The 12,077-nt window shown below is 52.4% G+C and overlaps 4 protein-coding genes across 4 annotated transcripts; 2 read left to right on the plus strand and 2 right to left on the minus strand.

The window, feature by feature from the left end:
• The first annotated feature begins 734 nt into the window (after nucleotides 1-734).
• On the plus strand, nucleotides 735-10,019 carry LOC121595511 (zinc finger protein 236-like). The gene is made up of 5 exons (XM_041919544.1): nucleotides 735-908; nucleotides 980-1,128; nucleotides 1,205-3,017; nucleotides 4,834-6,894; nucleotides 7,446-10,019. Exons 1-5 carry the CDS (start codon nucleotides 890-892, stop codon nucleotides 9,560-9,562), a joined length of 6,159 nt encoding a protein of 2,052 aa, XP_041775478.1. The 5' UTR covers nucleotides 735-889; the 3' UTR covers nucleotides 9,563-10,019.
• LOC121597625 (immunoglobulin-binding protein 1) lies at nucleotides 3,030-4,632 on the minus strand. Its single transcript, XM_041923515.1, has 3 exons — nucleotides 4,369-4,632; nucleotides 4,046-4,254; nucleotides 3,030-3,980 (listed from the first exon to the last, which is right to left on the minus strand). The coding sequence occupies exons 1-3, from the start codon at nucleotides 4,492-4,494 to the stop codon at nucleotides 3,215-3,217; spliced, it is 1,101 nt and encodes a 366-aa protein (XP_041779449.1). The 5' UTR covers nucleotides 4,495-4,632; the 3' UTR covers nucleotides 3,030-3,214.
• Nucleotides 4,660-6,931, plus strand: LOC121597624 (zinc finger protein 354A-like). Its single transcript, XM_041923514.1, has 2 exons — nucleotides 4,660-4,753; nucleotides 4,834-6,931. Exons 1-2 carry the CDS (start codon nucleotides 4,714-4,716, stop codon nucleotides 6,897-6,899), a joined length of 2,106 nt encoding a protein of 701 aa, XP_041779448.1. The 5' UTR covers nucleotides 4,660-4,713; the 3' UTR covers nucleotides 6,900-6,931.
• A 25-nt stretch (nucleotides 10,020-10,044) lies between the features above and the next one.
• On the minus strand, nucleotides 10,045-10,756 carry LOC121597626 (guanine nucleotide exchange factor MSS4 homolog). Its single transcript, XM_041923516.1, has 2 exons — nucleotides 10,436-10,756; nucleotides 10,045-10,368 (listed from the first exon to the last, which is right to left on the minus strand). Exons 1-2 carry the CDS (start codon nucleotides 10,571-10,573, stop codon nucleotides 10,120-10,122), a joined length of 387 nt encoding a protein of 128 aa, XP_041779450.1. The 5' UTR covers nucleotides 10,574-10,756; the 3' UTR covers nucleotides 10,045-10,119.
• Nucleotides 10,757-12,077: the final 1,321 nt, after the last annotated feature.

Here is a 12,077-nt window from a genome sequence, read left to right on the forward strand (position 1 = left end):
GCAGTTGGGCTGTGTTGACAAAATGGGAACGTATGTTTTTAATTTGGAAGGAATAATTTATCTTTAAAAAGGGGAAATACATGTTTGCCTTAATTTAAAAGGTTCATTTCCCCTGCATTTACACCGGAAAAAATATCTAGGTTTAATTATGGTCTTCTAAGAAGCTATCAACAAATGAAAAAAAAAACACTATTTTAAACAATTGATAACAATCAAAGTTAAAGATATTGAACAAATATTTTTTGAATGATTTGATAGCAATTTATCTAAATTTTGTTCATATTTTAATATTTTTGCAGATTTTTTATCAGTGCATAACGTGGAGCTTCGTTTATCCGGGTACCTTTTATCTGGCTGTCCGTTTATGCGTACTATTGAGAAATGACAGTTCAATACAAATGTGACATTGCGTGCTGAGGAGTATTATAAAAAAGGTTATCAGAACAAAGTTTCATAGCAAAAAAACGCAATAATTCATGGCACCTTTCAAATATTTTAATTGGAAAAACATGAAGTTAATAAAAATGACTAGATTTTACCAAAACATAATATACATTTTAAAAATCCGGGAACTTTTGACTCATTATCCCCGGAGTTCGGATAATCGGCGCTCCACTGTAATTAAATATTCAAATAGCCTATTTTACTGTAGCTTCAAAAACTGCAACAATACTTTACACAGACCACCGCCTAAGCATCACCATACCAACAGGGTACGTACATTGCAAAGAAAAAATGAGGCGCATTCCGCTCTATCGTAACCTTGATAAAGCTGCTGTATCACCCGCGCGGCCGTCTGTCAGTGATGTAATGGCGCAGGAAAGTCAAAAAGCGTACAAGTGACGCCTGGCATCAAAATAAAATTAGCCATCAGCAATCGATTCTCAACATGTCTGCGGAATGTTCTGGTGAGTGTTGCCTGCTGGCGCGAGGTAAGATCATTTGATGAGTGCATTTTACCGTTTATCGCCATCTGCAGACGCGTCCACCGACCCGAGGCTACTGCAGTATCGGGACCTGTTTTGTCGAATATGCCTCCAGTACAGCAAAGGGGCGCTGATCCCGATTGGGGCGGAGATAAAGAAAACCACCCTGCTGGATATGTTTATACAGCTCACCACATTTGAGGTAGGTCGTAAGCGGTACCAATCCTAGCATTCTGTTAGCTGCAAAAGCACTCCATCGCCTTTCTGTGGCTTTTCAGCTGGATCACAATGACGCGTTTCCAAGGTTCATGTGCGAGCAGTGCGTCAGCAAGCTGACGCTGGCGTACAGCATCCGGGAGGAGTTCATCTCGCAGACCGATCTGCTGCTGAAGCTGGTGGTGCAGAAGCAAATCATTAAGTACTACGAGCAATTTCCGCTGGAACCGAAGGTTCAGGCACCGCCCAAGGTAATACAGCCGAGCGTCCATGCACCATTCCGGGAGCTAAAGCCCACCCGGGTGGCGAAGCCAACCGGCAGAGTGCCGGTGGTGAAACCGCAGCAGATGTTAATTCAGGAAAGCATCAAAGATGAAACAGTAGAGGAATTGGATGTAGATGAGGAGGTAATTCAGGAGGAAATCCTCAACGACACCACCAACACCGTGCCGCTGGACGAGACCAGTCTGGTTGATTTCAAAGACGACTGGGATTCGTCCAGCACGGCCACCTCGCTCGATGAGGATGACTGGAGCTACACGCTCAACCCGATCACGCCCCAGAAGCTGGAGGAGCTGAATGCGGCCCGGCCCGTGCGGATGAAGAACCCGAGCTGCTCGCGCAAGCGCCCGAAACCGGCGGAGGAGAAACAGGACAAGAAGGAGCGGAAAAACCAATACTCCACCACCACCTGCTACATCTGTGATACGCACCACGAGTCGATCGCGCAGCGGGACGACCACTTCCGCAACCACATCCACATGCTGCCGTACGAGTGTACGGAGTGTTTGGCCGATCCGCCCCCGGAGGACGCCGATTCGCCGCGGAAGGAGCAGCCAGCGGCGGAACATCCCACCCACATCGTGCTGCGCAGCGTCATCCAGCTGAACAGCCACATGATGATGCACGGCTTTCCGCACAAGTGTGAGCACTGCTACCGGCGCTTCACGACCGTGTATCTGCTGAATCACCACCTGTGGAACTACCACCAGCACTCGAAGGAGGGGCTGACGTGCGAGTGGTGCGGCAAGCGGTACTACTCGCGGCGCCCGTTCCAGGAGCATGTGCGGCGCCACAAGCACTCCGTCACGGAGCGCTTCAAGTGCACGACGTGCGGCCGTGCGTTCGGCTCGAACGCGCTGCTGCGCCGCCACGAGATGGTGCACACGGGCGAGCGCAGCCACAAGTGCACCTACTGTCCGCGCCTGTTCAGTCGCCGGTGCAATCTGCTCGACCATCTGCGGCTGCACACGGGCGAACGGTGCCACAAGTGCAGCGAGTGTCCGCAATCGTTCAACACGAAATCGTCGCTCGAGAAGCACCAGCGCAACTATCACAGCGATCTGGCGGTGGTGCCGCCGCGGGGCGACCGCAACATCTACACGCTCCAGTCGGACGGGTCGCGGCTGTACCGGTGCAAGCACGAGGGTTGCACGTTCACCAGCACCTCGAGCACGACGATGACGCAGCACCGGTTGCGCCACAACAAGCCGTGCGTTTGCGAGGAGTGCGGCCAGCGCTTCGTCTCGCCCAAGTACGTGCGCAAGCACATGAACCTGATGCATTCCGGCAAGCCGCGCAAACCGCAGGGCAAGGGCAGCGCCGGCGGTGGTACGGCGGCGAAGAAGGTGAAGGAGGAAATTTCCGACACGGGCAGCGCCACCATCCTGCCCGCGGACAACACAACGGAGCTGATCAGTGCGGACGAATCGCTGCTGGAAACGAAGCTGGAGGAGGAGGAGGAGATACAGCCGGACGATGAGGCGTGGGTCAAGATGAAGGACGGCATAATACGCACCGAGTGGAACGCGGGTGACCTGAACGTGGTGCGCGAGTACGTCGTCGAGTTTGTGGAGGATTCGAAGGAGATTGAAATATAATAATACGTACGTTGTGTAAGCTTAACAATTTATCCAAAATCACGAAATACATTCATATTGCCGCAGCGCATTCCGCGAACGCACTTCTCTATTTTTTGTTGCCGAGTGAGTTGTTGTGATCGTGTGTGGTAAAAGAGAAAAGGAAAAATACAAACTAATTTCGCGAACCGCACAGTAGGCGTCAAAGCGCCCTTAGCTACGGTTGTACCGGTTGCCATCGCCACGGCGATGCTCATCCTTAAACTCGTCCTTTGCCCGCTGCCGGGCCAGGTACTCCTCGTCGTCCCGCTCGATCAGCTGCTCCTGCTGCTCGTCCTCGCGATCCTGCTCGGCCGCATTGTCCATGTGGACCCGGTTCATGAGCGAGTTTTTGTTCACCTCCTTCATCCGTTCCGGGTCGGGGAAGATGCCCTCCGCTACCCGCTGCTCGTAAAACTCGGCCACCGTCATGGTGGGCAGGCTGGGGTAGCCCCGCCCGTACACGGCCTTCTGTACCGCGTCCCGCGTAATGATGATCGGCTTCAGCGGTTGCACCGGCGGTCGCTTGTTGGTGCCGCCGCCGCCGCCGAACGCACCGTGGCTTGCTTCCTCCAGCTCGTCCTCGCCCCGCAGTTTGGCGGCCGCCCGGTACTGCAGCATCTGTTTTTCGCGCGCCACACTTTCCAGCTCCTCCTGCGCCTCCAGGACGGCCGATTTGAGCAGGGAGAGGAAAAACTCGCGCTTCGTCTCGTCGTCGATTTTCGCCTCCGGCTGCTCGACGACGTACCGCAGCTGCTTGACCTTTTCTTCCAGCTCCTTCTTCTCCTGGAATTTGCGGATCTTTTCGTTGCGCTGAGCGCCCATTCGCTGCAGCTCGCGTATCTTGTCGCTCTGCCCACCGGGCACAATCGCTAGCTCGCCCGTGTCCCGGTCGGGGGTTTCGTACAGCTTGTAGTTTTCACAGCGTGCTAGGAAATCTCTACAAAAAAAGGAAGCGAAATGAGAATTGTTTACCTTTTAACGATGTTCGCGCATCAAACTCACTTAAAGTAAACCTCGGCCACTTCCACCACCTCCTCGCGGTTTGTGTTGCACAGCCGGAGCGTCATTTTGCCGAGGAAAAAGGGCAGCAGAAAGTAGCGCAGGTTTTCCGTTGGCACCTCCTCGTACGATTCATTCGTGCTAAACATCCCGACCAGGCTGACGAGCCGGGTAGCATCCTCGAAATGGCCGATCGTTTTCTTTACCGCTACCTGTGGCAGTGGAACAGTTTTCGTTAATGAAGGGTCAGGTCAGGGTCAGGGTCAACGACAAAACATGGGGGAAAACGTGAACAAACGCGTTAAACCACTAATCATTAAACTCACCTGAAATTCGGGTGCATTCGAAGGCAGTGCCGCATTTTCATCCAAGCGGTTCATGGCGCTGTACCCTTCGTCGAAAATTTCGTTCAGCTTGCGGTCAAGCGGTATTTCGTTCGTCGCCTCCGACATTTCGCTCGATCGCACACTGGTTTTCTTTGCAAGCTAGAAACTATATCGCACGTCGTTTGCTAATTTTACCAATTTTACTACGGAAAGAGAACGTAATGAGCTGCGGATTGTGTTTTGTTAGCTGCTACCAAAACGTTCCCAGGGTTGTTACGTACGTTCAGGTGCTCTGACCTTGTTGTGTAGACCTTGCACACCTTTGACAGCTGCACTGTTTCGGCAATGCTTGTTTACAAAACAATGGAGCAGCGGCAGGGCGAAGGTAATTAGGCAAATTAGCGCGCATTTATTACACAGTTTATCATTCTTTATTGTTTTATCACACTTTTCTCACATTTTAAGATGCTGCTACCACGTCCTGTCCAATGGAGTCGTACTCGACCGCACCGCAAACGGCCGTCCTGCAACGCTTCTGCCGATTGTGCATGCGAGAGTTCCCGTTTCTGCTGCCGTTCAATGCTACGCTCAAAGAAATTGCGCTAGCCGACATGCTGGAACGACTGCTGGGTTCTTTTAAGCTAAAGCAAGCGCCCAATCTGCCGAACGGCGTCTGCTCGCACTGTGTCGCGAAGCTAGACTACGCGTACCACGTACAGAAGGAGCTGGTGCGGAACGAGCAGCGCTTGCGGCATTTCCAGCAGGAGGGAAATTTGTTGCAGAAATTGTTTGAATATCAAGCTAACATTACAGTGACCAAAGAAGATGGTGGCGGCGATCGAATGGTGGCAGGGTATGGCAGTGGACTGCTGCCGGAGACGATCCAGCTCGATCCGAAGCAGGACGTACCGGATATGGCCGATGCGGAGCAGCGCGCAGCAGCGGCGTACAAAACGTTGGTACCGCCGGGCGGCTGGGCTGTAATGGAGTGCGATTATCCGGAGAAATCGATGGCCGCATCCACCCGGCGAGCTCCGCGGTCCATGAAACCCGCGCGTCCGGAGCAGCGAACTTTGCGTAATCGCCACGTGCTCCGGCAAGCAATTGATGCAGAAAATCCAACCGCTTTAAACGCAACCGCTATTGATCCCTGTAAATGCTACATATGTAATACCTTACTGGAGTCGGAGGAAGACTGTCGGGCTCATTTGGCCGTGCATGTGGACATGTTGCCGCATGTTTGCCCCGAGTGTAGCACGCCGCATGCGCCGGAGGAGGATGACGACGCGCCGAGTAACCCAATCACCTCGCTGGCAATGTTACAGCGCCACTACCGCATGCACTCCTACCCACTGAAATGTCCGCACTGTCCGCAACGGTTCCGGAAACACACGTCCGTCTACACGCATGTGCGCTATCGGCACGAAATGTTCGACAATCCGGAGGGTTTCACGTGTGACGTGTGCGGCGTAACGATGCAGTACCGTCCCTCCTTCATGTACCACATGCGCATCCACTACCACGAACAGATGGGCACGTTCCGGTGCCAGTACTGTGATCGTGTGTTTGGAACACGGGCCCGCCTAGAGCGTCATGAACGGGCGCACACGGGCGAGCGGCCGTTCGCTTGCCATCTGTGCCCGAAAACGTTTGTGCACGCGGGCCAGCTGGCAACGCACATCGCGCGGCACAATAACGAGCGCGGCCACCGGTGCTCGCAGTGCGGCAAAGCGTTCTTTAGCAAAGCGATGCTGCGGCAGCACCTGGAAACGCACGAAACGCACGAAACGCGCAAAACGAGCAACGCGGCGAAAGTGCGCCAACGGCCCTGCGCGTATGCGGGCTGTACGCATGTGGCGCGCACGTATCAGGCGTACTACATGCACCGGCTGCGGCACGAGATGGCGCATCGGTGTGAGGAGTGTGGCCGGCGGTTTGCGCGAGCGTGCGAGCTGAGACGGCACCGGCGCATCTATCACTCAGCGGAACATCCGTTCCGGTGTGAGCCGTGCGGCAAAACGTTCCTTAGCTCGCAGAGCTACCGCGAGCACATGGACTCGCACGCCAATGTGCGTCGGTTCGAGTGCGAAGTGTGCGACAAAAAGTTTGTGCGCCGACGCAACCTGGTCAACCATCGGATGTCGCACACGAACCAGCGGCCGTATCGGTGCGAGTATTGCGACAGTACCACGTTCAAGTATAAAAGCGACTTGAACCGGCACCGGAAAGACAAGCATGGACAGGCGGAGCACGGCGAGCAGACGTCGGCGTTGGCGCAAGAGGACGAAGACGAAGCGGACGGGGAAAAGATTGTGTTGATGAATGCGGACGATCCCATCATGGATGTAATACTGGAGGAAAGTGCTCCGCAGGGCATACTGATCAACGAGAACATTGAGCTGGACGGGACATACGGGGAGGAAATTGAAACGGTCGAAGAGTCGATCGTGGTTGAGCAGCCGATCGTTAGCATCGGTATCGATGAGGTGACCAAGGAGGAGTACATAATAGAGTACATAAACCATGGTTAATGTGTGGAAGAGAGCAATTAAATAAAACAACTAAAAATGTGTCAACATGCAAGAAACATCGATTCAAACGGCCGTTGGCTGTGTTTGAACTTGAATCCGAAAGCAATCACTCTCGCTGGCAGCACTGCCACTGAGTGACGTTTGAGCTGTCAAAGTGCGACGCGACTCGCGTCGACGTCAAGATTGCTATAAGCTGCATCTTTTCTCTCGGAAGCCAGATCAAATTTATTTTGAATCGAGTTTTCATCCCGTTCTGCACCATTTTTTCCAGCCCCAATTGACTGCTCAGTTCGCTAGGCACCGAATCTGCCTCTTCCACAGGCCGTCATGAGCAAAACCGCTGCGACAAAACCGGGCGTAACGTCGCCCGCGGAAGGTAAGCCAACAACAACAGCAGGACGGCCCCGATGCATGATGCTAAAGATACATCGATGCTACCCTCAGCCAAGATATTAAAACCGCGGGCAGCGCATAATTCTAACCACCTTAACCCAATTCACCTTTGTAATTCACGTGCGGCATTTACCTTTTTCTCTCTCGCCGCAGTCACGTCCGACGCGTTTTGTCGAATATGTTTGCTGAAGCGGCCCCACCTGAAGTCGCTGATGGAGCGGGTCGATGGCGTGATGATACCGGAAATGCTGTACAAAGTGTGCGGCCGCCAGATCGAGGTGCAGGAGGGCTACCCGCGCAGCATCTGCCAACGGTGTCTGTGCCAGTTGGACTGTGCGTTTAAATTTTTGAACGAGTTCCACCAGCAGGACGAACGTTTGCGCAGCTTTTACTGGAGCGGTTCCGTGGTGAAACGACTGCAGGAATACCAGAAGGAAGGGAGTGAAACGGTGGAAAAACGGTTTGCCGAACTGGTCACTCGTAATGCGAAAATGCTGAGCCCGCCAACTAAGCACATGTGCCACCGGGAGACGAACACCAGCCAGCGCCCCAAGATGGTCGATGCTGGTACGCTGACGGACAAGGAGGCGGTGGTGGATCTAGCGCTGGTCAAAACGGAGGACGGAAGCGTAGTGTCCGACGATTTGGTGCTGGAGGACGAGGAAGGAGTGTATCTCGAGTATGCAGACGATTTCGAAGCATCCATCAAGGACGAGCAGCTGGTGTCGATGAAGATCGATGTGCTGGAATCGGGGGACGAGGCGGAATCGTACGCCGAACCCAAGGAGCGCAGGAAGCGAGCGCCACAAACGGCCACCAAAAGCACCCCGTCTGCGCGTTGGTCGACTCGGACAAGCCTACCTTTGCCGGCGAAGAAGCAGGAAGACAGCGATACGGATGATCCGGCTACGGAGGAAGATTTCAAGGAGCTGTTCGAGGAAACCGTGCCAGAGATGGACGAGGATGAGGAGGACGATGATTTTGAGGAGGAGGATGAGGAGGACGAGGAGGAGGAAGAGGAAGATGACGAGGCTGAGGAGGGGAAGCACATTGTGGAGGAGCAGGGAAAAGAGACGGAACCGTTGCATCTCGATCCGCTGCGCTGCTACATCTGCGACCGAAGCGAGGAATCGAAAGCGATGCTGGAGCAACATCTCGATATGCACAGCCTGATGCTGCCGTACGAATGTAGAATTTGCCAGGTGGAGGGTGGACCCGCCCGCACGCTCAAAACCATCTCCTCCCTGCAGAACCATTTCCGCTCGCACCACTACCCGTTCGGGTGCGGCACTTGCGGCAAGCGGTTCCTGCGCAAAGCGCAACTGATGACGCACATGGACAGCCACAACGAGGAGCACCTGGAGTGTGACGAGTGCGGGCGACAGTTTTCGCACCGGAAAACGTGGCAGAACCACCTGAAGCGCCACGTGGCCGTGCGCACTGGCGCGTTCAAGTGCGGCACCTGCGGCCGGGCGTTCGGCAACCGGGCCCGGTTGGATCGGCACGTGCGCTCGCACACCGGCGAACGGCCGTTCGGATGCAAGTACTGCGAGAAGCGGTTCTACGATCGCCACCAGCAGCAGCGCCACACCGAGCGGCACTTCCGCGACCAGGAGTGCAGCTGCGAGATTTGTGGCGAAACGTTCCCGGGCGCCAAGAAGCGTGACGAACACAAGATCGAGCAGCATCTGAGCGGCCCGGAGCTGGAGGCGTTTTTGGCGCGCAAATCCAGACAGCGGTCGTACAAGAAGCCGGCCAAGCTGAAGGAAAAGGAGTGCCCGTTCGCGGGGTGCGATTACGTTGCCAACACGTACGGCGCGATGTACGTGCACAAGCGCACCAAGCATCAGCCGGTGCACAAGTGCGAGCTGTGCAACAAATCGTACGCCTTCCTCAACCAGCTGAGGGTGCACATGGCGCTGCACACGGGCGAGAAACCGTTCCAGTGTGAGATTTGCGGACGCAGCTTCCGCCGCGGGTTCAGCTACAAGGAGCACATGGAGATGCACAACCCGGAGGCGAGCTACAACTGTCCGACGTGCAACAAAAGCTTCAAGCGGCCCCGGTACCTGCAGGCGCACGTGCTGACCCACACCTCGGTGCGCAAGTTTTCGTGCGAAATCTGTGGCAGCTGCTACAAGACGAACGGAGAGCTGAAGAAGCACACCAAGAACAAGCACGGGCTGGACATTGTGGAGGAGGAGGTGCGCGAGATAGTCATCGATGCGGACGATACGGATATATCGTCGTTCGTTGTGGAGTACGTTTGAACGCGTTCGTGAGTGAAGCTATATATTAGGTCCTTGTGCGCTCTTTTATTTGGAATGGAATCCAAAATAATCCCAAAAAATGCTTAAACTAATTACTCTTGTACGCGATGTACATATTATGCTTGTATTCAGTCGGTTTTTGACTTTGCCGGCCAGATTATAGGCATACTAAACGGAGGAAGTTCCGGATGCGAACCAAATCGCGTCCGATCTCCACAAACACATAACCATGTACGAATGCTATATGAATAGGTGACATATACGTATGTCTTTGAAATGATTTAGAATAGGACTCGATACAAATGAATAAAAAATATATTAAAATAAACGTATGAATATGATCAGAACACTGTTTGCCTATTAAAGGAAAATCTTCAACAGTCTGACTTTTGAAATCGAGCTACACTTCTACTGTAACCAAAAAATTAATTCTAACAAGAGAATGTTTTCGATTTTCAACACCAGAAACTTACCACGTAGTGTGCTTTTCACCTTTATTTTATTTTTAACGGCAAATCATGTAGCAAATGCCATATTGAGTGAATCGAATTCGTCCCTCACTCATGCTTGACGCGTGCCAGTGCGATGTAGGACTTTTTCGTCTCCAAATCGTGATACCCTATCGGACCGGCCTCGCAATCGGCACAGGTAAGATACTTCCGATTGTCCACCGTGTTGCTGAAGCCAATGTTCTCGAACGTGTACATATCCTTCACCATCCAGAAATCTTTCAACGTTTCCGAGGTAAATTCTTCCGCCTCCTGCTCCACCGGTTGACGCTTTTGCTTGGCCAACGGTAGCACGAACTGTGAACACGGCAAAGACGCGTGGTTAGCGGGGGGTAAATGAGGGCCACGTAGCCCAACTCCATACCTCTGTCGAGTCGTAATCACTGTTTGTCGATTTTAAAATCAACGATCCGCAGCGATCGCACTTTACGTTCGTTTTGTTCTTTCCATCCTCGTTGACTAGGGCCGAAAAGTCAGCCGGTGCGGTATCTTCACTGGCCATTGTAAGGTGTTGTGCAGGGAAAAAACTACTACTTGAAAGTATTACTTCGCATAATACAGGGTTAATATGTTAATATAGTTCACTTTACAGTTCGCTTTGCACGAGAAAATGGGAATGAAACGTGCGAATATTGCTTGTGAACTAAAATAGATGTAAACAGAGCGTTGTTTTGTTTTTATTCGCTTTTTTCTCGCTGTCAAAATTAAACCTCATCAACTGTCGCAAAATGTTCTTTGGGTAGATTAAAGTGTCTGTTGTTTTTCGAGGGGTACGAATGGCGGGCGTCATTTGCACAACAAATTCTAAACACAATTGCCCAACAGCAGTGACCAATTTATTACAGCAGTTAAACAAATCGATCGTCAAATTCTAGAATGTCTATCAATTCAGTTCTAGTTGATGCTTAGAAACAAGTTTTTGAGGAGATTTAAATATAAAACTACGGTGTTTTTTTTCACGCTGAACGTGCATTACAAGTATCACAAATCCACTAAACTACCACTAAACGGGTTCTAAACGGCTCAAGCTCAAGCGGCTCAAGGAATCTAAAAAGACTTCCTTTAGCAGACGGTGAACGACTGATGCAGTCTAAAAATATAAAAAAAAAACTGTTGGCGCCATCTGTTGGTGCGATTACCACACAGTGGAGCTTTCTTCGCTTTGAGAGCTGATTGCGTATATCGGGGAATACCAGTACATTTTGTTATAAAAATTTCATAATTTAGAAAATCGCTTACCTCCGAATCCTTGCCGAAGATGTGCCAGTATATTCGCCGGCGAAGCGTCATGGCATAACGATTTTTGTGCATTTGAAATCTTTAGCAGCGCTGTCATCGGCGTACACCTGGTGTAAATGCACCCTACGCTACCGTTCAGCCTCGGCCAAACACACGCACACACGCTCCGCGCCAGCTGACATCACCGCCACTGACAGCTGAACGGCCAAGACTGACAGACCGCAGGTTAGATTTTCCCTGCCCCGTACAAAAAAGATAACATGCAATGCAATGCTCGTCTGGTGTGCGCGATGTCCCCCTGAAGTTCCCGAAAAGTGAGTTAAAAATACTTGTTTTCCAGCGGTAGTGCGTGCGCTTTCCCGTGTACCAGGAGCACGCGAAGAAACGGCTGTGCGTGGTGAAAAGCAAAAACATCCAGCCCGCCGTGTGGTAATGGTGGTGGCGACCCAGCACCAGCAGTTGGCCCAGCTAGTTTGCTTCACCGAGAGAGCATTTCGCGGCGCGTCCCCTGCAAACGGAGCGATAACTGCTGCACGCAGCTTCCCGTGCCAGCTCCCAGGATCCAGGATTTGTTATGATGTCGTGTAGGAACACATAAGCAGCAGCAACAAGGGCAAGGAACGCTCACCGAGTATTAGCGTAGTTTTGTGAGGTAGCGATCGTGGTATATTGTCCCATTCGTCATCAGCGTTCGGTGTGCGTGTGTGCGCGCGTGTGCCCATGAATTACGTGAGTGTTTCTGTCGGTGTCCTCGACTACGTTCGAAG

The sequence above is a fragment of the Anopheles merus genome, chromosome 3R, assembly GCF_017562075.2.
Source record: "Anopheles merus strain MAF chromosome 3R, AmerM5.1, whole genome shotgun sequence".
In the NCBI taxonomy this organism is placed as follows: domain Eukaryota; kingdom Metazoa; phylum Arthropoda; class Insecta; order Diptera; family Culicidae; genus Anopheles; species Anopheles merus.